Below are 27189 nucleotides of genomic sequence, written 5' to 3'. Positions count from 1 at the left end.
CTCACAGTTTTTGCACCTTCAGATCTCTCTCCCTGGATCTCCTTTCCCCAGTGTTTTTCCTTCTTTAACAGAAATTTTATTTTTACATTCTGTCATTAGAATCTAAAACAGGACCTTGAATCTTTTAGGCATTTAATAAATATTTGGCCCATGAATAAATGAATAGATTTTGATTTTTGATCTAATATGAGTCTTTGTTTTTTAATAGACCCATTCAACCCATTTACATTTATTGTTTACAGGGATATATTTGATCTGTGTCATCCTGTATTTTGTTTTCTGTTGACTGAATGATTGAATGAATGAATAAATGCATGAACGAAGCAGAGTAGATTCTAGGTTGCTGGGGTGGGCTAGAATCGGGGTTCTCCAAACTGCCCTGGGCCATCCAGGGTAGGAAGAACATGGAACTGACCCTGGGTTCCTCACTCTTGCAATTATTTATTCCACTGCCCTTAGCCCCCAGACAAGGGCTTATCGTCTGTCTCTCCCAGGTGTCCCCCATCCCTTCCCTCCTACCCCCACCTCCCCTCAGGAAGTGCCGGGTTTATGATTCTGGGTTCTGAAGCCAGATCTGCATGCTCATCCCAGATCCCCCATTAACAGGAGGCATGGTCTTGACTTACCTCCCGAGTCTTCATTCCCACACTTGTAAAATAGGGGTCACGGTATTAGCTTCCGACAGTGATGATCGTTGGGGGGATTAAATGAAAGAACTTGGGTCAAAGGGCTTAGCACTGTGCCTGGCTTGGAGTAAGAGCTCAGTAAGCATTAGATTTTATTATTTTGTTGTTGTACCTCAGTTTCCTTCAATTGTAAATGAGGCTGCTTGTCATTTCCTTCTAAGTACCTCAGGATCCTGCCTCAAAGTCTGGAGTTGGAGAGCTGTTCAGTCTACATTCTCTTCTCTGTCTCCCCAAGCCCGCAGACACGATCATCTTCCAGGACTCGAGGGGGTCCACAGAGGCCTGACCCACCACCAGGAACTGGGGAGAGGAAACAATACAAGCTGTAATGTGAAGTTCATTCCTTCCCCCTGGCCACACCAGCATTACCCCATCGCGCAGATGAGGAATCTGAGACTCACTGGCTCATTTAATCCACAGACGCACCCTGAGCACCTACTGTGTGCAGGCTGTGCTGGGCCCTCTCCCACAGGGCTCACAGCTTAGCGGGGAAGACTGGGAGAAAACACCTCACCCTGTAGGATTTAGATCAAGTGCCTTGCCCAGCGCATAAAGGGCTCCCAGAGAACCTACCAGCATCCCCGCTTGTGGGGGTGGGCGGGCGACTGTTCCCTTTCCACAAAAGGAGAAAGCCAGGCCAGAGGGGGGCATCCCGTGCAAAGCCTCCAGCTTCCTAGGGGTGTGGCAGCCTTCCTGCCTTTGCATGGCTGGTGCCTCTGCCGGGAAGGGAAGATTCTTCGCGGTCGCCACGGATCCGGCTCTGTGTTCAGGGCGTCACTTCCTCAGAGACCCTTCCGGGATGGGAGGGCAGGGTCAGCGCCCCAGGGTTTCCCCTTGTATAACGTGTGTCCCACTCACTCCCGCGGCTGTCCTCGCTGAGCCTCCTGAGGAGATGCAAACTTTGCGTTGCCCAGTGAGCCACTGCAGGGTCACACCTCCACCAGGAGACACTCCCACCCCCCCAGAGGTCCAGCCACTTGCTACAGGTGCCCATGGCACCCAGAGCCTCAGCCCCCTGCACCTTCTCCAGCTGCAGTTCTGCACTTTGTTTGCAGGATGACTGCGTTGGTGACTAGCATCCTCTATATATTTTAAATTTTTTTTCCTTTTTTTTTGGCCACACCGCGCAGCACGTGGGATTTTAGTTCCTCAACCAGGGATCGAAACCGCGCCCCCTGCCTTGGAAGTGCGGAGTCTTAACCACTGGACCGCCAGGGAAGTCCCAGCATCCTCTTTAGAACATGAGCTCCTCAAGGACAGAGTTCTCTGCCTGTTCCATTCACCATTGTGTCTCCCAGTGCCTAGTACAGAGGCTGGCACATAGTAGGTGCTCAATAACTATCTGTGGAAAGAAGGCAGAAAGGGAGGAAAGAAGAAAGTGAGGGAGGGGTTGCAATTCATTTATCCAGTTTTGCATTTGTTTGTTCAGCAAGCACTTATTGAGTGCCAGCTGTACGCTGGTTCTAGGGAGAGAGTGGTGACAGCACAGACAGGTGTCCTGCCCTCAAGGCACTCCCTGACTTTCTGGTCACTGTCAGCAATTGTGATATCAGCTGGTGAAGACTCTGAGGAAAGGTGGAGCCAGGAGAGGGGCTGCTGGGAGAAGGGGTCAACCGAACTGGCAGAGGCAGGGGTAGGCTTGGGGCTCCCCCCACCCCGCCCCTGCTGGCAGATGCTGGGGCTGTCGTAACTGCGGGCAGCTCGGGTTGCCAAACGCCACCACAGCTGCGTCACTGAGAGCCTGGAGGGCCCAGAGGCTGAGGGGGGCCGGGAGGGGCCCCCTCACCCAGGCTGGTTTCAGCCCCGAGTCAGACAGAGCTGGGTCAAAGGTCAGCCCTGTGTCCACTGTTAGTCACTCTACGTAACGTGGCTGTGTGGCTATGTGCTGTTGCGGATTGCTTGCAAAAGAAAGTCCAGAAATGATGCACGAGCAGCCACGTTCCCACCTCCAAGAGAGAAATGAAACATGCAGAGACCGTGGGAGACCCCACCCTCCCTCCAAAGGTGGCTTCATCCTGAATTTGACATCTGTGACCCTGTGTGTGACTTCACAATGTTACCTTCCTGGGCCTACCTCTGTGTGTCCCTGGGCAAGTCACTTAACCTCTCTGGGCCTTGGTTTCCTCACGTGTAAGATGGGAATGCTAACAGTCCCTCCCTCGGAGGACTGGTGAGAATAAACAAGCCATCTGCGTAAAGTGCTCAGATGAGGGCCTGGCACACAGTAAGCGCCACATAAGTGCTGGCTATCATCATTATTGTCATTGAACACCCAGAAGAGGGGACAGAGAGCCGTCACTTGTGTCAAGGTCACTTCGGGTGGTGCCAGGGTTCACATCAGCGGCTGGCTCTGGAGTGGTGTTGCTTAGGTGCCCAGGCACTAATTCTGGTTCATTCTGTCCCACTTCCTGTTGGGTTTGCCTTTCCCACCAGCTTTAAAAAACCAGAGCCTGTGCCTGGCTTGTTCTCTGCTGTCACCCTGCAGAGGGTGACAGCCCAGGGCCTGGAGACTGAAGGATGGGTTTGTGGAGCGAATGAAGGGGGCTGTCTCCTCATCTGTATGATGGGCCTTGCAGGCCCGAGGAACGAGAAAGTGCCTGAGTAGTGTCGGTGCTTTATAAACCCTTCTTTATTTCCTCCTCTCCCAGCTGTACTCCCCTCCCCCTCCCCTCAGGGATAGGCCTGGACCCCACTCACTTCACGACAGGCATTCTGCTGACAGATTGCTCCCCACTGACTCATTCATTCATTCATACCTTCACACTTCCAACAAATTGTTTGAGCACCTACTGTGCTCCAGTCTCTGCTCTAGGCTCTGGGGATCCCGAAACGAATAAAACATGTAAAAATCTCTGTCTTCCTGGAGCTGACATTTCGTCAGGAGAGACAGCCATCAGACAACAGTGTGATTCAAGCTAAGATTCACAGGGGCCCGGGCAGCAGGGATCAGGGGAGGCCCTGCCTACCTCAGTCTGGGGGCTTGGGGAAGGCTGTGAGCTCAGACCAGAAGGCTGAGGAGAAAGTTAGCCAGATGAAGGGTGAGGAGGGCGTTCCAGGGGCAGGGACCGGCCTGTGCAAAAGCCTGTGGGTGAGGGGGCATGGCACTTTGGGGACCTACCTGTGGCTTGGCCTGGATGGAGGGGAGGGAAAGGGAGGGTGATGGGAGTTGAGCTGGAAGAGGCCTGACTCGATTTAGGTTTTGCAAGGTTTGCTCCAGCTGCAGCATGGAGCTGGGACCGGAGGGGTGAGGCTGGAGGTGGGGAGACTGGAAGGGAGCCTGGAGTCCTGTCCACCCATCAGAGGAGAACAGGAGGGCAGGCTTCATGCAGACCAAGGAACCCTGGATGTGCTGGGCGGGGCCTGGGTTTCCCTGGAAACAGGCCCAGGATGTGGCAGCCGAGGCTTCCTCCCTTCTTCCAGGGAACTGGATCAGGTGTCAGCATCACCTCCGTCCACCACAGAAGACAGTTGAGCAGTGGCCCGCCGCCCTTGCACCGCTCACCCCTGTGACTAGCCAGGCCCTTCTGAGAATGGACCTCCCCCCGGTTCCATGTGGCATGACCTCACACGAGGGTGTTCATGGCACATTTAACACCAGCCCAAGATGGAAACAACCCAATGGTGCATCACCCAAGGCCTCGTCAAGACCGCCAGATCCATCCAGATGGCGAACTACTTTGGAGCCTCGGGAGAGGCTGGATGGTGAAGAGTTTCGGAGCACAGACCTGGGACCCCGACTGCCTGGGCCTGAATCCCAGCTCTGCCAGTCACTGCTGTGTGTCACTGGGCAGGTTCCTGGCCGTGCTGTGCCTCAGTTTCCCCATCTACAAAATGGGGATGACGAGAGTGATAGAACTTCCCAATAGGAGCACTTCACTCTTATGATTCATTCATTAATCCATGTAAAGCACCTGGAACTGTGCCCAGCACATAATAAGTCCTCTAGAAACCTTTGCTGCCATTATTTTTTTCCTTTAATTTTTCTTTCTGTATTTTTGGCTGTGTTGGGTCTTCGTTGCTGCATGTAGGCTTTCTCTAGTTGCGGCGAGCGGGGGCTACTCTTCGTTGCGGTGCGTGGGCTTCTCATTGCGGTGGCTTCTCTTGTTGCAGAGCACGGGCTCCAGGCGCACGGGTTTCAGTAGTTGTGGCTCGCGGGTTCTAGAGCGCAGGCTCAGTAGTTGTGGCGCACAGGCTTAGTTGCTCCGCGGCATGTGGGATCTTCCCGGCCCAGGGCTCGAACCCGTGTCCCCTGCACTGGCAGCCGGATTCTTAACCCCTGCGCCACCAGGGAAGCCCCGCTGCCGTTATTAATCAGCAATCATATTAACATTGTGATTGTTAGCAGCAGTAGTGGTAGAAATATTGGATTAATCCAAGGGAGAAGTGGCAGGACAGAATGTAAAGTGGGCTGCCGGTTGCAGAAAAAGGCAAGAAGAATAACTAGATAGATGTGTGTGTAGACGCTCACACCACCTCAGAAGGAGCTCCTAGACACTGAAAACATTCGACTTGTCTGGTTGGGGAGGGGGGACCTGAGGGGAGGAGGGGAGGGCCACTGGCTTTTCACTCTATGCATTTTACACCCCCTGTGCTCTTTGAGCTGTGTGTGTGTGTTTCCTCTGTGCACTTGTATATATTCAAAACCAAACATGCCAGAAAGCAATTCTGCGCGAGGTTTCCTCCAGGAAGGCCCCAGCTCTTCACCCCCCACCCCCCCCACCCCCCACCCCCCGCCCACCCTCTCCATCCACCCCCGCATCCTGGCCTGTGTGTGGCCCAGCCTCCCGGCTGCTGGTTTTCAGAGCTCTAGGCCCTGGAGCGGGTCCGAGCTGGAGTGCCCTGCAAGAAAGGGGGCTCCTCGGAGACCCCCAGAGCGGCCTTGGCTCCGGGTGGTGCAGGGTGTGGGGTTGGGGGGGGGGCTCCCGACCCACTGACTGGAACTCCGAATACTCCCCAGCCTGGGCCGCTAATCGCTTCCAGATTGGCGGGGTCAGGGCCAGGGCCGCCGCCGCCTGGCTCCATAAACAGCCCGTCGCTCCAGATGGCGGCTGGCTCCAGCCTGGCGAGCAGGTTCACGGGGGACTGGGGGGTGGCAGCAGGTGGAGGACCCCCAGCCTGCCTGGTTGGGGCAGGGAGGCCCCCGCCAGCCGGCCCTGGCTGCCGCTCATCCCTCTGCCCTGAGTCAGGATGCTGGGCCAGAAGGGGCTGTAGCAGTTGAACCCATTGCTCGGAGGAGAGAAACCGAGGCCCAGAAGGGGCAAGGGACGGTTCCAGGTTGGTGGTTGACAGAGGTGTGAGGCAGGGGTTCCTGAGGGTTGACCCTGGGTTTGCTTGTGTCTGTGAATCCAGCACACAGTTGGGGGCGCAGTAAAGACCCAAGGAAGGAAGGGAGGAAGGAGAGCAGGAGGGAGGGAGGCATTATGGCCCCTTGGGTTCAAATTCTACTCTGGCTTTTAGTCCCTGAGGGAATAAGTTAGTTTTGCTTTCTGGGCCTCAGTGTCTTCATCTGTGAAATGAGGATGGCTAGAGCACAGACCTTGCCGATTGCTGGAACAGTGACCTGGCTCTCGTGAACTTCTGGGCAGTGCGGGCTGTGTACGTTGCAGGGGCTCAGTTCTGTCTTTCTCACTCCCTGAGCCTCCTTTGATTCCTGCTTCTCCTCCCCCGCCCCACCCCCACCCCCGGGAGCACGATGGCCTCCTCTAGGAAGCCACCCTGGCTTCCACTCAGACCTCTTCCTTTGTGCCAGGCTTTGTTCCCTTCCCGTGGTCTCACTCACAGAGCCTCCCCAGCGCCACACCATGACTGGTACCTGTGCTATCGCCCCTCTGGCAGATGAGGGCACGGAGGGTCAGGAGGTAGCTGTGTTGTTGTTCCTGCCCCGTCATGGAGGCAACAGGACATGGTGAGGGCCTCGCCGCCAGGAAAATGCAGAACTTGGTGTGACTGGAGAGGCTTCACCTGGTCTGAAGTCAGGTAATGTGGCTGCTTCCTGCCTCCACTCACCAACCTCTTGGCACATGAGGCGAGGACCCCGGCCTGCTGCCCCCAGGCAGGTAATGGGTTGTGATCCCTAGGGAAAGGAGTGTGGAGCCCTGGCCTGGAGCCCAGGCTGGCCCTGGATGTCCCTTGGGTGGCTGGGCAGTAGCCTCGTCAGCTAAGCAAGGATGCAGCTCCTTGAGTGAGGGCTGAATCCCCCATTTTTCACCATCTTAACCCTCGTACCCAGCACAGAACACCCTGAGTTCAGCTTTGTTGAATGAGTGACTGAGAAGTCATAGTAGTATCAAGTATTTATAATCCAGGAACTCTTCTGAGCAATTGACTGAGGGTAACTTCCTTTTTATAAAATTTAATTTAATTTTTTGGCCGTGGCACGCAGGATCTTAGTTCCCTGACCAGGGATCGAACCTGGGCCCCCTGCAATGGAAGTGCAGAGTCCTAACCACTGGACCACTAGGGAATTCCCAGGGTAACTTCTTTAATATTCCCATAACCTGCTGAGGGAGGGACTATTATAATTTCCATTTTACAGAGGACAAAACAGAGGCTCAGAGAGGTTGAGTGCCTTGCCCAAGGTCACACAGCTGGAGGTGGGATTTGAACCCAGGTCTTCTGGCTCCAGTGCACACACTCTCAGCCACCTGTTTCCCCTCCCAGGGCAGCAGTGAGCCTGAAATGAGCTCAATGCCCCGCACATAGTAGGTGCTTTCCCACAGCCCCCACGCCCGCCTCCATCGCCTGGTACCTGGATTCAGATTTCGGCCCAGCCTCGAGGTCAGCGGCCCGTTCTGCCCTGTGCCGGGAGGAATGTTCGTGGTGGCCTCGTCCTGGGTCCGAGAAGAAAGGCAGCCTTGTGGGCGAAAGGTGAGCTGCTGGGTGGGCGCGGGGCTGTTTACCCAGTGCCGGGCGTGTGGCTCGGGGTGGCGCCACTGTCAGCCGCGCCGCCTGCCCCAGGCCTGTGCTGGCCTCCAGATGTGAGCTGGCTCCAGCCGGCCTGGCCCCCCCACCCTGTGCACAGAGGGGCTTTATCAAAAGCGGCTGTGAGGAGGCCCGGGAGGCCGCCTGGCTCCAGCCTGCTGGCTCCACGCCCCGGGCCTGCAGAAGCCCGGCGAGCGAGCTAGAGCTGCTGTGCCCAGGACTTGATCTGCTCCACCGCCAGCTCCTCTGCTCTGCTCAGGGCCTATGGGGGCCCAGACGAGGGGTGCAGCCCTCTGTTCCAGGAAACTGAAGCTCCAGGAGCAATCTGGAGGGGTGACAATGCAAGAAAACTTCTTTGAAATTAATTTTCTATATCCCTGAGGGGAAAGGTAACCCACACGGAAAACAAAGTACAAAACTCGGTTAAAATTCAAGGGGTGCTAAGTGCATAGCAAAGTGAAGACACTCGTGGGAAGGATAAGTTGCAGGTTCAGAACAGCAGTTCCTGTGAGCCGGGAGGAAAGTAACTGGGAGGGGTTACCGGGGCGCAGTTCTCTCCATAGTGTCTTTCTTGGGTTGTGTGGTGAGGATGTTAGTCTTTATGTTTTCTTTGTTGGCCTGAACTCTTTTGTATTAATGAATAATAACAACTGGAGGAGAAGAAAGAAAGAAAAAACCAAGACTTCTTCCTGCTTCTGACCCTTAGCCCTGCCCCTGTTAAGAGTGTCTTCCGGTACTTTCCAGGGATTGTCTGAGAATCCACAAACAACTCCACATCTCTTCCCGTTCCTGTGTTGTTTTCCTATGTTGTCTTTGTTTTACAGATAGTATCAAGATACACATTGTGCAGCTCCAGGCTCTTCACAATATATCCTGGGCACCTCCCTGCAGCCTTGTTCTTTTTCACAGCTGCGTAGTATTCCATCCTGGGAAGGCACCTCAGCTTATTCTCCAGGCTCCCCTTGATGAACTTTTAGGTTGTTGCCTGTTTTTGCTACCACAGACCATGCTGGGGTGGACCCCACCCCCATCCATGTCTTTGGGGACTTAGGCAAGTACTTCCTTTTTTTTTTTTTTCAGGCAAGTATTTTCTAGATGATCAGCTCTTAGGAGAATCTCAGAGGAGTCCTATTTACTCTCTTGAGAGTCGCGCTAATTTGCCCTCCCTGAAGTTGTTTCCTTGTGTCAGCCCACCAGCGATGCTGCCGACAGGAAACTGAGACCCAGAGCCAGTCAGCTGTTCTGTGGGGTGAGCAGGGGAACAACCTCACAAGGAATGTCTCCTAAAAAGAGACAAGTCAAAACACCCCTTTCTTGGTTTTGTTTCCTTTTGAATGCAAAAGACAAACATGTTCACTGCAGAAACTTTAGAAAATAAAGAAAACTGCGAAGTTAGAAAATAAAGCCTCCCTCCCCTTGACAACCACCCCCGCCCCCACCCAGCCCGCCACCAGGGGCTGGATGCGGACCAGGGTTTGGGCATCGGGGTGGGCTGGCTTCCTCTCCATCCCTATGCCTGACTTGCTGTGTAACCTCAGGCAAGTCAATCAGCCTCTCTGGGCCCCTGCATTCTCATCTGTAACTGGGGCTACCAAGGGCTCCAGCCTTGAAAGGCTGCTGTGAGAATCAGATGAGATCATGTGGGTAAGGGGCGGCCCAGCATACCACGCTTCCTAAGGGGAGGCCGTGACAAGTTCTCCCCGCACCTGTGCAGCCAAATCCAGGACTTTCTTTATATTCAGAATTTTTTGGGGGGGGGGCTGCACCTCAAGGCACGTAGGATCTTAGTTCCCTGACCGGGGATCGAACCCGTGCCCCCTGCAGTGGAAGGACAGAGTCCTAACCACTGGACCACCAGGGAACTCCCCAAATCCAGGACTTTCTCATTGACCCTCCCCCTCAGTGAGCTCTGGTATTTTATTCCTGCTCCACCAAGGCCCACAGCCCAATGACTCCCAGGACCCACACGTCCAGACCCAGCTCCATTCCCACACGACACAGATCACACACAGATCACACAGGAAGCCCGCCTCCGGGCTTCCTGGACCCAGTGGCTCAGCCAGAAAACCGCCATCCAACCTGTCAGCACCTCCTGTCTGCTCCTACTTCAAACTAGATCCAGAACCAATGGCTTCTCCCCAACACCCACCACCAGCTTCCCAGGCCGGACTGTCGCAGACCTTTCCTCACAGGTCTCCTCACTTCCCGCCTCGCTCCCTGATAATCTCTCCTTGCAGGCTAACAGGGCGATTTGCCCCCCACCCCTGGGGGACGTGTGGTCATGTCTGGGGACATTTTGGTTGTCACAACCGACAGAGGGGATGCTACTGGCATCTGGAGGGTGGAGGCCAGAGGGGCTGCCAAACCATCCTCCAGTGCCTGGACAGTCCCACGACTGAGAACGATCTGACCTCAACATTCATAGGGCTGAGGATGAGGACCCTGTGTGAGATCCAAATCAGGTCTGTTCTGTGCTCTTACCTTCCATGGCTCCCACCCACCTCATCTAGAGAACAGCCAGCATCCTCTCAGCGGCCACAAAGCCCCATGGGACATGCTCCATCTCCTCCCTTCCCTCCCACCCTCCCGCCCTCCCGCCCTTGGCTCCAGCCACATCAGTTCCTCCCTCTTCCTTGGACCTGAAGACAACCTCACACCACAGGCCTTTCCTCTGCTTTTCCCAAATGTTCTTTCCCAGACATCTAACTTTCCCTCCTCCCCTTCTGACTCTCTGTCGAATGTCACCTCTTCCAGGAGGCTGCCCTGATTTCCTTATTTAATATCTGCCGCTCCCTGAACCCTTCTGCCTTCTTTCTCCCTGGCACTGGGTCCCGATATCTTACTGATTTGTCTGTGTCTGTCCCCCAACCTAGAACACAAGCTCCATGAGGGAGAGACAGGGCTGGTCTTATTTACCACTGAGCAGGTAACATGACCTCCAGCTCACAGTAGGTGCTCAATAAGTGCTCATGGATTAACCAGTGGACCCTACCTTGCAAGTTCCTGATGTCTGGGCAGCGGCTGTGGACAGAAGACCCGGATGCTGAAAGCTGGCCCCTGGAGGATTGGAGGCCCAGAAGGAAATTCCCTGAGGCCATGGGCTGGAATTTCCCACATCCCTGCAGCCATACTTCACCCTGATTGCACTAAGGGGCCCCCTCACCAGGGACAGCAGCAAAGATGGAGGAGACCCCACAGGCAACTCCCCAGCCACCACCAGCATTCATGGAGCACCACCTGTGTGCCCACTCTAGACTGGGCAGCATAGAGATTGTACCCCAGGGGCGGCCACTTAATCATCTCACTGTCTCCAGGGCCTAGTACTGGCCATCCATGTATTCAAACATTATGGAGCACCTACTGTGTACCATTGACTATGCTGAGTGCATCTACCAGATAATTTCCAGACAGTGGACTTATGGAGGGGAGAAAGTCACTGCATTTTTCTATCAATGCTTTCAATTATTATTATTATTTGTTTACAGAAAGCATTCTTTTTGTAAATAAATAGACTTGAAGAATCCCAAGTTAAAAAAATACAACCCTACCATCTACTGATGCTGGGCAGAAATTTAGGGGGCCTTGGGCGCCCAGAGTGGCCCCCTGTGGGGTCGAGGAGGCTCCCAGGAGGTGAGTCCTGAGCTGAGGCCCCAGGTCGAGTATGAGGGGACTAAGAGTGGGGAGGAAGGCCACTGCACAGACCTGGGGGATGCAGCGAGTCGGCTAGGGGGAGGCTGATGGTCTGGCCCCAGCCCAGCCGAAGGCTCCACCTCTGGCCATGCGTGTCCCGAGTCCAACATTTCCTGGTGGAGTTTACTGCACCATCATTTCTGTAATTATCTGTTTCTGTCTCTCCCCAGCCCACCTCTGAACTGGAACTCCATGAGGGCTGAGCCTGCCCTGTCTGGTTCACTACTCTGTCCCCAGGGCCTGGAGCACACAGTAGGTGCTTGTAGTGACTTGAATAATGTGTCCCCCCCCAAATTCACGTCTACCCAGAAGCTCAGTATGTGACCATATTTGGAAACAGGATCTTTGCAGATATCATTAGTCCGGGATCTTAAAATGAGATCATACTGGACTGGGGGGCCCTTAAGCCAGCAACTTGTGTCCTTATGAGAAGAGGACACAGACACACAGAAGGCCACGTGAAGATGGAGGCCAAGACTGGAGGGCTGCGTCTGCAGGCCAAGGAACGCCAGGAGCCCCCGTGAGCTGGAACAGCAGGGGAAGATTCTTTCCTAGAGCCTTCAGAGGGGGTATGGCCCTGCTGACACGTTGATTTTGGAATTTTCCAGAACCATGGGAGAATACATTTCTCTTGTTTCAAGCCACCAAGTTTGTAGCAATTTGTTACGGCAGCTGCAGAAAATACATACAGGTTCCTCGTATGGAACAGGAACAGAAGAATGAGCCGTGAGCAGCTCAGCTCTGGTGGGTGGTCCAGGGCCAGTCGGGTGTGGCCAGATGGCTGTTTGCCCTCATCCCTTATGACTGGCTTTGCAGACTGGGGTACCTGCTTGGATTTCGGGGTGGAGGGAGCTAGAGGCCGTCCAGCCAGTGAGGGGGTGGGTGTGAGGAGATGTTGAAGTCGTCCAGCTAAAGTGACAAGGAAATCAGGTTCTGCAGGTGCCACCCCCACCCCATCCCCAGAAACTCATGTCCACACCCAGCTTGGACACCGGGGGCTGAGGTTCTGGGCACCTCACCACCCATGATGCTGATGCCTTTCAGATACGCTGCAGCCAGCGCTTGTCCCCACTTTCTGGATATTCCGCAGACTGTCCACCCAAGGAACTCTCAGCACCGTCCATTAGAGCTCAAAGCCTAGGACGTTGGGAGGGAATTTGTCCACCTGTCTGCCCTTAGTCCCTCTCACTGTGGCCTCTGGAATGAGGGAGGTGGCGAGATGCAAAGGAAGGAGCCTAGACCCTGGCTCTGTGCTGAGTGATGGTTGAGTGGCTGCTCTTCCTTGAGCCTCAGTTTCCCCATCTGTACTTGGGGGGAATATCACGGGCTTCGTGGAAACTGCTATGGAGAGTGCATGAGATGAAGCCTGCCCCGGGCTGGCAGGGCACCTGGCCCACAGGTGCTTGCTAAGAGGAGTGCGCTTGTGGTCCTGTTCTCCCAGAACATGGCCCCAGATCCTAAAGGGGTGATTAGACTTTCCCTCAGATCCTTTCAAAGCCCAAGCCCTGCCCCGTGGCCTGTCCAATGGCCCTATAAGACCACCCCACCCCCGAGGAACACCGTATCTTCAGAAGGACCAAGGCTTGGATTTCATGCCCATAAAATGCCTGAAATCAAAGCAGGGCTCACAACAAGGAGGGTTTTGAAGTCGGCTCAGGACAGGAGGGGGCGTGAAATCCCCAGGGGTCTTGGCCCTTCTCTTGGGATCCACCATAAAGCAGGGTGTCTAGGGCCCAGGCAGGAGGGTAGTGGCCAAATACAAGGGGCACCTGTCATTTTAGCAGTGATCTGAATTCCAACGAAGACTTAATCATCCCAAGCTTTAGAGAAGACAATTGGGAAAACCCAACTGAAAATGCCCGTTTACTTGATATTAGAGGCAGTGAGAGAGCCAGTGGTTGACAGGTGGGGACTTGGGTCTCGAAGCGAGCGTTCCAGTCCCTGCTCTGCCCCTTACTGTGTGACATCAGGCAAATTGCCTAACCTCTCTGTACCTCCATTTCTTTTTATTTATTTATTTATTTATTTTTGGCTGCGTTAGGTCTTTGTTGCTGCACGTGGGCTTTCTCTAGTTGCGACGAGCGGGGGCTACTCTTCGTTGCAGTATACAGGCTTCTCACTGTGGTGGCTTCTCTTGTTGCGGAGCACGGGCTCTAGGTGCGCAGGCTTCAGTAGTTGTGGCCCACGAGCTCAGTAGTTGTGGTTCGTGGGCTCAGTAGTTGTGGCACGTGGGCTTGGTTGCTCCACGGCATGTGGGATCTTCCCGGACCAGGGATCGAATCTCTGTCCCCTGTGTTGGCAGGCGGATTCTTAACCACTGCACCACCAGGGAATCCCCCTCAATTTCTTCATTTGCCAAATAAGGGATAAAAAACAATCCTTCCCTCAAAGCGTTGGGTCAGGGCGACCCGAGTGACTTTATATGACATGCTGGCCCAGCCCTTGGGCATATTATTATTATTTTTTCCTAACGACACAAACATTAACTTCTCCCGAATTGAGGGTCTACTGAGCCAGCCCCTTCACAGACATCGTCTCACTGAATCTTCCCACAGCCGCTGGAGGTGGGTGTGCTCCCACGGCACAGCTAGTGATCAGGAAGATAAGGACACTTGCCCAGGGGTACACAGCTGGGGAGATGCGATATAAACCCCAGTCCTGGCTGCATACTCATACTCTTAATCACTTCTCTTTAAAAAATAGGACAAGCTAAAGGGAAGAAATACACCCGCCACCCCCATTGTTCACACAGGCTGGAGCCAGTGTTTCTCCTCCCTGGTACCGCTGACATTGTGGACTGGCTGGCTGGCTGTCTGCTCTGGGGGTGCTCTGTGCCCTGTAGGATAGTTAGCACCGCTGGTCCCTACCCATCGGATGCCAGTAGCACCCCTACAGTTGTGACAACCAAAATGTCTCCAGACACTGCCAACTGTCCCAGGGAGGGGGCAGCCCCTTGTCCAGAACTGGCTGGAGTGAGGGTGTTAGAATACTGGAGTGTTTCTTTCTGGATTTCTTTTCCTACATACACACACACACACACACACACACACACACACACACACACACACACGGCATTCTTGACTGCTCCTCAGATTCAAGGACCCCTGCACCCTTCTCTAGGGCCCCCCAGGGGTCAGGACTGTAGCAGCTGCAACTGACTTGCAGCCTGGCCGTGGAGCAGATAATCCTGAGTTGCTCAGATGCCCATTCGAGCCCCCATCATCCACTTACCAGCTGTGTGTCTTGGGCCAATGGCATCCCTCTCTGAGCCTCAGGGTCCCTGCCCACCGCCCTCCTCCCGCACCAGGGCTGTGCTGGCCTCCAGGAACTCGGGCCAGGAAGGTGCTTGGCTGTACCAAGTGTCCAGTCACGGGTGCTGCTTTTGTGATTAATCTGAACAGAGCTGTGTTGGGTGTGGAGACCACCACACACAGCCCTTGCAGATCCAGCCCTGCCTGGCTGGTGTCTGCCTCCCTGGGCCTTGCTCAGAGCCCCCCCAGGGTCACTGCTCTGCCAGGCTTGAGGGTCACATATCTATAGTTTCACAGGAAGCACTGGCCTTGGGTAAAAATGTCACAGGACGTCAGCCTAATGGATCCGGTCCTGGGCTGGGAGTGAGCAGGGAGGTTAAAGTATTCCTCCTGGGGCTGGGTTTTTTTGGGGGGGGACTCAGGGCTCTGAGTCATGGCCTGTGGTCAGGCTGAGGGGACTGAGGCTCAGGGGCCAGCAAACAGCCCAAGGTCACCCAGCATTGTTAGCATCTCCTACCACCTCAGGGCCTTTGGGAAGGGTGGGGTCAGTGGAGACACCATGTGAAAAAAACACACATCCTCTAATCAATGACACACAGTGTCAGCATCCACCCACTTCTTACTTGCTCTCCTGGGAATGCCCAGGGTGGTCCCATCCTCTCCTCCCTACCTCCCTACCTGGGGTCTGTCTCCATCTCTTCCCTGGTCCCCTGTTCCACCCTTGCCCCACGGCCTGCAGCAAGAGGAACTTCGTGAAAACCTGAGTCACATCTGTTTCTCCTCTACACAGCTCCCATCTCCCTCAGAGGAAAAGGTGAATCTTTACAATGCCCTGCACGATCTGTGCCTTGTCTCCTGGACCTCATCCTCTCCCTCCTCCCCCTCACTCACTCTGTTATAGCTGCACTGGCCTCCTGGCTGTTTCTCCAATAAATAAGGCATGTTTCTGCCTCAGGGCCTTTGCACTGGCTGTTTCCTCTGCCAGAAAGATTCTTCCCGCCCCGCACCCCGCTGTCCACATGATTCAATTCCTTACCTTTTTCAAGTCTGTATTCAAATACCACCTTCTCAAATATCAGGGCTTCCCTGCCTTACTCCTATCACCAGCACTCCCCACCCTGCTTTAGTTTCCTCCATAGAATTGATCACCAACCAATATTCTACATAATTGAATTTTCACTTGTTTATTGTTTCTCCCTGCTCCGTACACCATTACCACACCCAGAATGTCAATTTCATGAGGGCAGGTGTTTCTGCCTGTTCTTCTCCCTGCTGTATCCACTGGGCCCACAGTAGGTGCTCATTAAATACTTGTTGAATGAATAAATGTGGAAGCGTGGATGCTGAAGTGTCCCTGGGTTAACTGGGAAGCTCCAGGGAGCTCTATGGTTTGAAATCACCCTGTAAACTGTAGAGTGCAACGCTCCCTGACATCCATGGCTGGGTAAGCATGTTCTCAGGTGGGGTTTGTGAGAAAGGGGCAGCTGGGGGTCCTGGGTGTTTACAGTCAGATTCCCAGAGCTGGGTGATGATCAGGGGCCCGGGCAAGAGGGGGAGGCATGGGGGCTCCTGGGTCTGGCTTTAGGCTTCTGACCACAGTGTCAAGTTTGTGGAGTGAGAAAGGTCAGGAAGGCAGTGAGAACAGTGTGGCCGGAAGTGGCCAGCCCCGTCTTCTGGCCTGAATTATCTGGGAAGAAAAATAATCACATTCCAAAGAACCCATGGCTTGGGCGCCGGAGCCACTGCGGGGGCTGAGGGTGGGGTGCAGGGCTGGCCTGGGCAGGTGGTGGCCCTGCCTGAGGCTCAGAAAAGTCAAATCATCAGCTCAGGGTGACCCAGGGGTACTAGGATTTAGACCAAGCTGGGGGAGATGCCCCCCAATTGTGAATGGCTGGGGCATGGTAGCAGGGTATGACTCCTTGGGAGGGGAGACCACTGCTCTAGGCTGGGGTGCCCCTCAGGGACTCCTGGAGCTGGCTGAGCCATCACTTCGTGCCAGGCAGTGTTCATTCCCATCCCCTAGGCCCTGGTGGGGGCAACTGGGCCAACAGGGGCGACCGCTATGCTACAAGCCACAGATGGAACCTGAAAGATTGGACAGCCCTTCTTAGGATGGTCCCAAGGCCCAGACCTAGGGAGGATGTTGGTGATTGATAATAATAGTAATAATAATCGCTATATTGTGTTTTAGACACTTTCTTGTACTGTCTCATTTAACCCTCACATCACCCTATGCGGAGGCCACTATCATTCTTCCCATCACAGCTGTCCTCGAGGGTCTGAGGGGTCTGCCTCCATCTCATCTTCCTCAATCCTACAGCCGACACACTTACATACTCTGCTCCAGCCACAGTGGCTTCCTTGATGTTCCTTTCTCCCACTGAGCTCATGCCTGCCTCAGGACCTTTGCACCAGCTGCTCCCTCTGCCAATTCTTTCTCCAGTGAGCACTCAGCTCAGATGTCATTCCTTAGAGGTCATCTCTGACCACCCATGTAAAGCAGCTCCCACCCTTTCTCCTCTCTACCACATCAGCTCACTGTACTGTTCTTTTCTTTTGGCCACGCCACTCGGCTTGTGGGATCTTAGTTCCCCAACCAGAGATTGAACCCAGGCCCGGCAGTGAAAGTGCTGAGTCCTAACCACTGGACCCCCAGGGAATTCCATCACTGTACTGTTCTTATTGTCCTGATCCAGTTGTGAAATTATCTTCTTTATTCATTATTACTTTACTCTCTGTCTCCCATGCCTGGAATGACGGCAGAGATTTTCTGTCCTGTCCATTTCTGCAGCCCCAGTGCCTGGCACAGAGGATGCCCTCACAATACTTGTTGGACGAGCAAGAGTCAGACAGACAAGACAGATGTATCCTCGCTCTGTGTGCTGTTCATGACCGGATGTGCCAACCTTGCCACCCTTTAAGAAAGATCTCATTTCATCCGGGCTGGACCCCGGCCCAGGGCAAAAGTGGGGTGGGGGCTTCTGTAGCCCCCAGATCACTGCCTTCCTCTGGAAAGGCCTGATGTTCCTGGGACATCCTGCCCACCCCGGCCCAGGGAAGTCAGATATCAGCTCAGCTTCCCTCTCCACCCCACACCCCTGGATAAGCCACGTGGACTCTGGCCCAGTGTTTAGGCCACAAAAAAAGTGGGCTCAAGCCAGATTGGGGGGGTGATACCTGGGGCTGTGCAAGGGCCTTTCCAGCCAGAGATGGGACTGGAAAATTTCCAGCCAGGCTGTGTATGAGGCCAGAGTGTATGGGGAGAGGCCTGTGACCAAGCTGCTGACACCAGAGCAGAGGCAGCTGGATTTGGGCAAGCCCTGGGTCTGTTCATTCATTCATCAGCTGTTGCCTCCCCAGTGCCCGGCACAGGGCCTGGCACAGCACATCCATGTGTTCACTGATCCATCCTGGGGTGACATGTATCTTCCCACCCCAGGGCCCTTGCTCTTGTGGTTCCCTTCACCAGGAACTGTCCACCCTGCCAGGTTCTGGGCACAGAAGCTCCTCTGCACATTTGGAGTTACCTCCTCAGAAAGGCCCTCCCTGCCCATTGCTGCCTTCCCATCCCATGCTCTTACTGGGGTACTTCAGGTACGTGCTTCATGCTTTGAAATGACATTGCGAATTCACTTTGTCTCTTCTATTCCAATGTTAGCTCAAAAGACAGGGACTTTTGGTTTGTTTTGTTCTCTGCTGTGACTCCAGTACAGAGATCAGCACATAGAAAATGTTCAATAAATGTTTGTTGAATAAATGAATGAACAAACAAATCAGTGGATGAAAGTTCCACTGGGAAAGCTCGGGGATAAGGTTTGGCTCCTAACCCAGATGTAGGAGGTGACCTGTAAACTGAGGCCTGAAGGAGGAGGATAGGGTGGGCAGGCGAAGAAAGGAGGGGACGTGGTTTTTCCTCAAAATGCCTTTCTCCAAGGGAGAGTTAAAAGGTAGCTTGGAGGTAGTAACTGGTGATTAAAATTTAAAAAGCCTTTAATCCATTGACACCATAAAAATTGAGATATTTTACTAAATCTTTTTTTTTGCGGTACGCGGGCCTCTCACTGTTGTGGCCTCTCCCGTTGTGGAGCACAGGCTCCGGACGTGCAGGCTCAGCGGCCATGGCTCACGGGCCCAGCCGCTCCGCGGCATGTGGGATCTTCCCTGACCGCACGAACCCACATCCCCTGCATCGGTAGGCGGACTCTCAACTACTACGCCACCAGGGAAGCCCAAGATATTTTACTAAATCTTGATGTCTGGCTTTTCTCTCAAAAAACTGAAAGATGTGGCCATCCTGAGCCCTCCTTCCTGAGGCAAAAAGTTCAGTTTCCCAGTTTGTAGCAGCCCTCATCAGGCCCCTGAAGCATTTGTTGGCGACCCCTGAAGCCAGAGACCGCCTTGGCATAGCTGCAGGACCCCACCATGAACACCCAGGCTGGGCGCCATTGGCGACGGCCTTCTGGACCGTAGCTCAACCTGGGTAAACTGTGGGCTGGTAACGCGGGTACACTGGGTCCTCCAGGTAGGTATGGGGTTGGGCGGTGGTTGTGCACCCCCTCCCCGGGTCTCTTGCAGGCTCCCTCTGCGCCAAATGCACACACCCAGACGCCTGAGCGCCAGCTCAGAAGTGGTGCCTCCTTGCCCAGAGGTCACATCTGTTCCCTCTTCCACTCCAGCCGTGCCCAACCCCTCCAAACCGGCGCATTAGTCTGCAGCGCGCGAGCGCCCTCTGCTGGCGCAGAGCGGGCGCGCAGACCTGAGCCCAAACCGAGAACCCCGGCGCCGGGAGACCTGGGGAGTTTCACTTCGGTGGAACGGGGTGATTTAACGGTAGCTTAAAGGGTTTGCTGTGTGCCAAGGACTGTGAGAATCTCACTACGCGTAAGACCTCATGTAATTATTAGAACAATCCTGCTGGGAGTTCCCTGGCGGTCCAGTGGTTGGGACTCCTCCGTGAGGGGAATTAAGACCCCGCCTGCTGCGGGGCGCGGCCAAAAAAAAAAAAAAAAAAAAAAAAATCCTATGAAGTGGATACAGAGAGGCTAAGGAAACTGCTCAGGGCCACACAGCCTGTAGGCGGAGCTGGGGTTGGCGCACTTGACTCCGGGTCATGCGCTGAGATCCCCTGAGTTAGAGAGATTCCGTGAAGATCTCACTTCCGTTCCCTCACTCGTGTCTTCAAACTGCCACGCTCCTTAGCCATTCCACCTGTTTGTCTACCCCACAGTCCACTTAGTACATGGTGGCCCACCGGGACCCTTCCCTCATCACTGCCGATGGCCTGGAGAGGAAGGCCGAGGCCCCGCTCTGGAGAATAATTCACGTGCTCACTGAACACATTCCGACTTCGTCCCAGGCACTGCCCTCGGCACTGGAGACAGAGCCGTGGATAAGCCAGATGAGGCAGCTACCTGCATGACGCCCATTCCAGTGAGGGAAAGAGGAATAACTAACCCAATAAATCAGCTTGTTAGATATTAATAATTGCCAGGAACAAAACACAGGCAGTGAGGACAGAGAGACGGCGTGGCTACTTTAGATGGGGCCCAGCCTCTCTCAGGAGGATACGCATGACCTGCATTCCGAGTGATGGGAGTCAGCCCCACAGAGCCGAGAGGGAAGACATCCTAGGTGTGGGAAGTGGCCTGTGGGGGATGGGGACAGAACTGAGAGCCCTGGGAGGTGACGGGGACTTGGGCCAGGAAGATGGTGGTAGACATGAGAACTGGCTTTTGGAAGCAAGTATCAAGTATCAACTTAGCGCACTGGCCAACTTAGTTGGCACATGGTCTGCACTTTTCAAAGCCCTGCTGGGGGCAGTACACATCAGAACACAGAACACACACCAACGTCACCCAGGCAGCTCTGGGTGGTGTCAGGAAGCCACTCTGCTGGCCAGGTGCCTATCTTCAACCCTACTCATCCATGGGACGCTGGAGTGGACAGGCCTCGAGGAGGGACTGAAAACGTCCCCAACTGACCACAGGGAAGGGTTTCTGATCTGAGCTACTGTACCACAGGGTCCTCGGTGGCCGGTGAAGGTGGCCACCCATCGGCTGACCCTGCCAAGCCACACAAGAGCCATCTGTGTATGCTTCAAATGACCGTCTCGGGCAGCGAGAACTCCTTTATGGAAGGCACCCTTACAAATCAGGAGGGAAAAGTAACAAAGATGAGAGGGAAAAAAGGACTTTTCAACTCAAGAAAAGACAGCCTCACACATAAGAAAATGCACATGAAACTGAAATAGCGTGTTCAGCTCAAAGATGGGCTGGCGAAGAAGTGTGAGCATAAAGGGAGAAGTAACCTGTCCTACACTGTTGGTGGGAGGAGGCAACTTGAAAATGACAAAATTAAAAATGCCCACGTCCTTGGATGGAGAAGTCCACTTCTGGGACTTTGCTCCACTGATGTAGGCGCACGTGCCCTGAGGCTGGTGTGCAGCAGCAAAACGTCAGAGGCGACCTCAGCGTCACCAGTAAGGCCCTGGTCACTGGGGCTGGCACACTGTGTACTGGGTGCTCAGCAGCTGTTTCAGAACTACAGGGCGGTTCCCTAGATGCGGCTCTGCAGGGGCCTTGAGAGGTTCTGTTAGAGAGAAAAAGGTCTGGAGCAAGAGCAAAGTGGAGGCCACATTCCCAGTTACATTAACAACAACAACAAAATACAGTGGGTGAGGAGAGGGGGAGGGGGGCACGGCTTGCACATGCGTGCTTGATGTCAGAGGGACCCAAATACTCAGGGCTTCACCTTGAGAGGATGGGTCAGAAGCGGCGGGAACTTCATCTTCCATTCTATTCCCTTGTGTTGTTTGAAATACAGTCTAGGTTCATGTAGTCTCTCTTTAGTAAAAATTAAAACGGGGTCTCCAGCTCAGATTTCTCCTCATAGTGTAAGGGGCAGGTTAATTTTTTTAGCAGGGGATGGGGTGTGGTCTCTGTCCTTCACTGCCTGGGTGGCTGCCACCCCTGTCCTTATCACAACTGACAAGACACCCTACTTCTCACCAAACCTAAAATGGACACTTTTACGCCTGAACGTTTCTGGAACTGGGACGCTCCTTATGATCAGTAGCGTCTTACCCTTGTGATTGGCAGCATTTTTTTTCTTGGTAGTACATAAAATAATGGTGCATCTCACAGCGGACGGCATCTCAGACTCAATGAAATGTGGGTCTGTTTCCCGGGGATCCGGCGGCAGCCCAGTGTTACTTGGCACCTTCCACCTGGGCCACAGGTAGTGCTGCCCACGCTCTGGGGACCCACTGCACGTCCCTGGGCAAAGCTTCCAGGACTGCAGGCCTCCCAGAGGTCAAAGACCACCAAGATGACAACCTTGGGAGGACAAGATACAGCTGGTGATGGAGCCTTATGTTTGGAGGCCTCAACTGTGACCTGCAAGCTGCGATGTACTGTTCTACATGGGAATGAAAAAAGTGTATCAGTTTGACACACTAATGTTGGGAGACTTCACATAAAAATCTGTATCAGAAAGATTATACCTAAAATTAATATATTAATAATACTGTAAATCAACTATACTCCAATTAAAAAAAAAAAGATCCGGCATTCACTCAGCCCACATCCCCAGCACCGAGGAGCACCTTCATCAGACATGTGCCGGAACCCCAAAGATATGGACAGTGCCTTCCTGTTCACGGTGCCAGGGCCAGCAGCAGCGAGGCTGGCACTAAGTGCAAAGACGTCCCCTCTTCCAAGGCCACCTGCAGCCAACGTACCAACAGCTCTAAAACACAGCAGCCAACTTTATGTAATCGCCATGAGAAAGCCTTTGAGGTACGCCCAGGTGTCACCCCTATAGCTCAGAGCCATATGCTGCCCATAGAGCCCACCCCAGTATCTCATTTCTCACGTGGAAAGAAGAGATGCTTTCACATGCTGCCCTTCCTTAGAATGTTCTCCTCTGCTGAAGTCCTTGACACCATGTCCCAAGTCCTTCACGGGGTTCTGTGGATCAGGCAAAGGCAAGGAAAGGGAACGTGACTGAGTGTCCACTTGCCATGGGGGGGAAGGGCAAGAGGACAGGCAGGGACTGGCTGGTAGCCAGACAGAGGAGCAGACGCTCCGCAGGGCCCATGCCGTTGACTCAACACAATCCACGTTGCTACAGCACAACTGGAGGCAGCGGTGGCACCTCCACTCGAAGGGCCTAAGAACTTTCTCAGCAGAGAAGCAGCTCAAGGGCACTGCCCTCACCACAAGGTCGTGGTCAGAGGTCACGTGGCAGTGGACAGCCCTTGCTGGTTTGCTGTAGGTCAATCAGAAGGGGGGTGCTTCCCCCCAGCATTGTCAGGTCACTGTGAAGACCTCTCCGCTCCGTGCAGTTCTGCACAGTGAAAAGGAACAGTGGAAGTATTTTCTCTCAAGAGCAAAGACCTGGCAGGAGCTGGGGATCAGTGGCCACCCAGCGAAAGAAGTGCTCTCTCTGCACCTCAGACGAGCGCTTCTTCTCTGCCCTAGGTTTAGGCTGTAAACTTAAGACCACCTGTGAACGCACCAGCAAAGATAAGGAGCAAATCACACGACTGTGGGACATAACCACAGACCAAAGGTTCAAACGGTTGTCACAGAAGGTTCTGATTGAGTTCCTGAAGCTCTAGGCCCAGTTCCCTGTAGCTCACTAAGAGGGTAACAGGTGCAGAGTCTCGGATTTCAGATGGGACTTGTTTCCTCTCTGGAAGTCACTGCACAGAAGAGCTGCCGCCCTGACTCTGCTTTGGGGCTTTCCAGTAGAACTTTGAAATAATTCTAGAATCTCCCGTCTTCTTTCTCCCTTGAGAGAACTGACTGAGGGTGAAGAGCCCACAGATGTCTCCGTCCCGATCCCCTTTCAGGGGAGCTTGAAAGGCAGCGACCCGCCCCAGAGGACGGATTCCTAAGGACCATTTGGCAGAAATCCTGGCAGCACTTTCTGGAGGGTGGCATGTTAGGAACAACCCGATACCCTCCATGAAGTCAGGTCCAGCCCCAACGGCCACAAGGGACGACCCGGCTCCTGGCACAGGACACCAAGGTGGTGCCTACTGGTGGCTGGGACCACAGCAGAAGTGCAAATCCTAAGTAAAAACAGCCGCGACATGTTCCCACTCCTCACACAGGAGAGGGTAGACAAACTGTCAATCAGATCAAAACTCTTGTTTCAAACACTAGAAACACAGGGGAAAATTCTATTTTCTTTTCCAACCAGAAGACAACTACCTCCAGCCACTAAGTAGGTACTAGTGGAGACTTAGCAGCTAGGGTCCCACAAAGCTACTTATAATTTTTTTAAAATTAATTAATTTACTTATTTTTGGCTGTGTTTGGTCTTCATTTCCATGCAAGGGCTTTCTCTAGTTGCAGCGAGTGGGGGCCACTCTTCATCGCGGTGCGCAGGCCTCTCACTGTCGCGGCCTCTCTTGTTGCGGAGCACAAGCTCCAGACGTGCAGGATCAGTAGTTGTGGCTCACGGGCCTAGTTGCTCCGCGGCATGTGGGATCTTCCCAGACCAGGGCTCGAACCCGTGTCCCCTGCATTGGCAGGCAGATTCTCAACCACTGCGCCACCAGGGAAGCCCCCCACAAAGCTACTTAAATCAAAGGAAAGAGGGGAAACCACAACCCTTTTTTTCACTCAATCTTTTATGGCAGGGGTTGGCAAACTATGGTCTATGGGCCAAATCTGGCCCACTGCCTGGTTTCATACGGCCCCTCAAATGAAGAAAGATTTTCATAGATGAACATTTGCAATAGATTTGATAACAGGGAATACTTTGAATCCCAATTAAATGTTATCCCCTAAAAAAAAGCATTTCATTCTTCTTAGTATACTTGTAACATTATAAAAACTGTACTCAATTATGATGTTTTGAATTTCATCCAAAAAATTGTGGAAATTTGTTTTCTCTCTTGTTACATAAATACTCACGTAATTTCTTTGATTTTGCCTCTTGGACAATAAAGCCTAACTATTTGGGAATTCCCTGGCGGTCCAGTGGTTAGGACTCCGCGCTCTCACTGTCGAGGGCCTGGGTTCAATCCCTGGTCGGGGAACTAAGATCCCACAAGCCGTGCGGCATGGCCAAAAGAAATAAATAAAGATAAAAAGCCTAAATATTTACTGACTTGGGCCCATCATAGGAAACGTTTGCCGACCCCTGCTTTAGGAGGTCAAATTGAATCCCAAAGACATTAAATTCTATTACTGAATAAATTATATGCCAAGAGGAAGAGCACAGCTTCTTAAATATTAACGCACACTTTTTATTATATTAAAATCAGGCAATGGTCTGACAATAAAAAGTCTAGCTATGGAATACTGTTATGTTAAACTTTACTTACAGGATGTTAAATCCTTAGAACTAAGGTTTTCCCCAGAAAAAGATGAATGGAAACATCAATTGCTTTTCAGACTTGATAGCTGCTGCTTCAAAAGGTGGCTTTACACAAACACTAAGTTAAAAAAAAAAAAAAAAAACCTTAGAACACAATGAATTGCTTTTATTTCGGTATGCGTCCAACATCTCAGCATTTAGTGGTCCTGAACAGAAAAGTGGAAAAACGCAGCCATTGGCCAGGAATTCCGGGGATCTGCCGTGCACACCGAGTTCTTTCTTATCCCTGCTGAGGACCGAGAGAAGCAGCAGCACCGAAACCAAAGTGTGCACCGAGTTCATGGTTCTTTTTGTTCCAGTTGTCAGATTCCAAACTAGACCCAAATGGATTGCAAGGATGACCAAATGAGAGCCCTGTTTAAAACTTCTTCAATTTTTAAAAGCTAAAGCAATTACAGGAAAAGAAAATTCATTCAGAGGGATCGTGTGTGCTTACAAGTGTCTTCTGTGGCCTTTCTCCAAGTTTAACCACCAAGGACTTTGAGAGCTGGCAGGTCTGTGACCCTGGTGACTGTTCTGTTCACCTTATCAAAACCTGAGCTAAGTAAACGTATCAGCTGATGATGACAGCAGAGGGTGGCAGGGCTGAGAACCCAATATTCATTTCCCAGGCTGGTGGAGAGTAAGTAAGTGTGGTTCCAAAACTAAATGAGGGAGGTCAGATATGCTTTCCAACCTTACCTGATGGCTTCTGGCCAAAGCAAGGAAGTGTCATGGAAAGTGTTGGGTGGTGATGGTGCAAAAAGGGACTTGAGGAGGAGGAAGGACAAAGCAGCACCCCTCGATTAAGGTGGAGGGAGAAGATATGGGGAAAGCCCTGAATTCCTCACCAAAGGCCAATTTCAGAGGGGAGCCGAGGGGGTTACAATCTATGCTTCGGCCAAGGGTGGTAGTGGAGAGTGGGAAGAGGATGGTGGCTTGGAAGGGGGGCAGCATTTAAGACTTAAAGAAAGAAACCAGGGGTGCAGACGAAGCATCCCCCACACCCAGCAGGAGTCCCACAGGCTGTGACCTGAAACCCTTACATCTACTCTAAGAAGCCACCCCAAGCTGGAGGGCTGTTGCAGGGAGGGAGGAGGCAGGGGGAGGGGAAGGGGAGAAGGCAGAGACCCCAGGCCATGTAAATCAGCAGCAAGGTGATTGCGTGGTGTGTCTTTTCACAGTTGAGTTAGATGTGCCCCACCGGTTATGATGGGGATCAATTTAAATATACTTTCTTGATCCCAGAAGTTCAACTATGTGGACAGTGGTTACACTTGACAGGATGATTTGTTATAGCACAACTTATATATTTCAAATGGACAAAAAATTAGTATCATTTACAGTATCTTAAGATAAACTGCCTTTGAATGGGAGCTTCCTTTCCAGTACTTTGAGGTCTACAAGACGTATCTAGAAAATTTACTACTGTGGAAAATGAAGACTGCTTAAATCGAATGGGGGGTAGGGGAGGGCCTGTGGTTTTTCTTTTTGATTAATTGCTGTAACACTGTCCTTCAGGAGGCTGAGGGAGTTTCATATTTTCTTTAGACATCATTAGGCGCCGAAGCTCTTGCAGGACAACTTTGATGCTATATGAATTCTGCCATTTTGCTAGCACTGATATGGCTCTTGGGTCCACCTACAGAAAGGCAAACAAAGAACAAAGTACTGTCAGGCTCTCAAACAAAAGAAAAGTTGTATGCTGGAGCTAAGCTACAGCAGAAACGTGAGTAAAATGCATTTTTCAAGTTGAACATGCTGATCACACAGTGGTATCTGACATGCAGAATACCCACAGGATTCCCTCCCTCCAGTTAGTCTGTTTTTCCCTTTTTGTGTCCCAAACCCTCACTGTGTGGGAGAAGGAAATTATGAATAAGTAAAGCCACCTTTAGAGAAATGGCACTCACACTTGGTGAGACTCAACCCAACCGGCTCTGAAACAACGACCTGAGCTGCCCCTGGGCTGGCTGCTGCTACCGCTCAGGGCCTGTCCTCTCTCAACGTTACGCCCGGGTCGTGGACGATGAAGAGGTACAGGGCAGTAGGGAGAGCACAAGCAACGGGTGGCGAGGACCCAGGCTCTGATGACAAGGGCCTTCCTCAGAGTCATACCCTCTCAAGTTAGTGTAGCATTCCCCAAGAAATTTCCCAAAGTGTGAGTTGAGTCCTGGGTTCAGGACTTCAGGTGGAACTCAAAGACAACACTAAACACTGAACACAGTAACAAGGCTCATCTCTTTTCAATTTTCTTTCAAGTCTTCTGA

The 27189-nt window shown here is 52.9% G+C and overlaps 1 protein-coding gene, 1 long non-coding RNA gene and 2 other non-coding genes across 8 annotated transcripts in view; all 4 read right to left on the bottom strand.

Annotated features, from left to right (window-relative positions):
• Window positions 1-336: 336 nt before the first annotated feature.
• On the bottom strand, window positions 337-23888 carry LOC116739925. Its single transcript, XR_004345742.1, has 4 exons — window positions 22421-23888; window positions 7435-7932; window positions 1260-1570; window positions 337-986 (listed from the first exon to the last, which is right to left on the bottom strand). It is a non-coding gene; the product is annotated as an uncharacterized LOC116739925 (long non-coding RNA).
• Window positions 7077-7149, bottom strand: TRNAG-UCC. Its single transcript has one exon. It is a non-coding gene; the product is annotated as a tRNA-Gly (tRNA).
• On the bottom strand, window positions 9396-9468 carry TRNAG-UCC. Its single transcript has one exon. It is a non-coding gene; the product is annotated as a tRNA-Gly (tRNA).
• A 900-nt stretch (window positions 23889-24788) lies between the features above and the next one.
• Window positions 24789-27189, bottom strand: part of UBE2V1 (ubiquitin conjugating enzyme E2 V1) — a 31986-nt gene continuing 29585 nt past the window's right edge. For all 5 annotated transcript variants that reach the window (XM_032604830.1, XM_032604829.1, XM_032604831.1 and 2 more), the window contains one exon: window positions 24789-26561. In XM_032604830.1, the coding sequence (XP_032460721.1) occupies window positions 26415-26561 (147 nt within the window). In that variant the 3' untranslated portion in view covers window positions 24789-26414. The remainder of the gene's footprint in view (window positions 26562-27189) is intronic.

This window comes from Phocoena sinus, chromosome 15, assembly GCF_008692025.1.
Source record: "Phocoena sinus isolate mPhoSin1 chromosome 15, mPhoSin1.pri, whole genome shotgun sequence".
Lineage (NCBI taxonomy): Eukaryota > Metazoa > Chordata > Mammalia > Artiodactyla > Phocoenidae > Phocoena > Phocoena sinus.
This window is presented reverse-complemented; position numbering and strand designations above follow the sequence as displayed.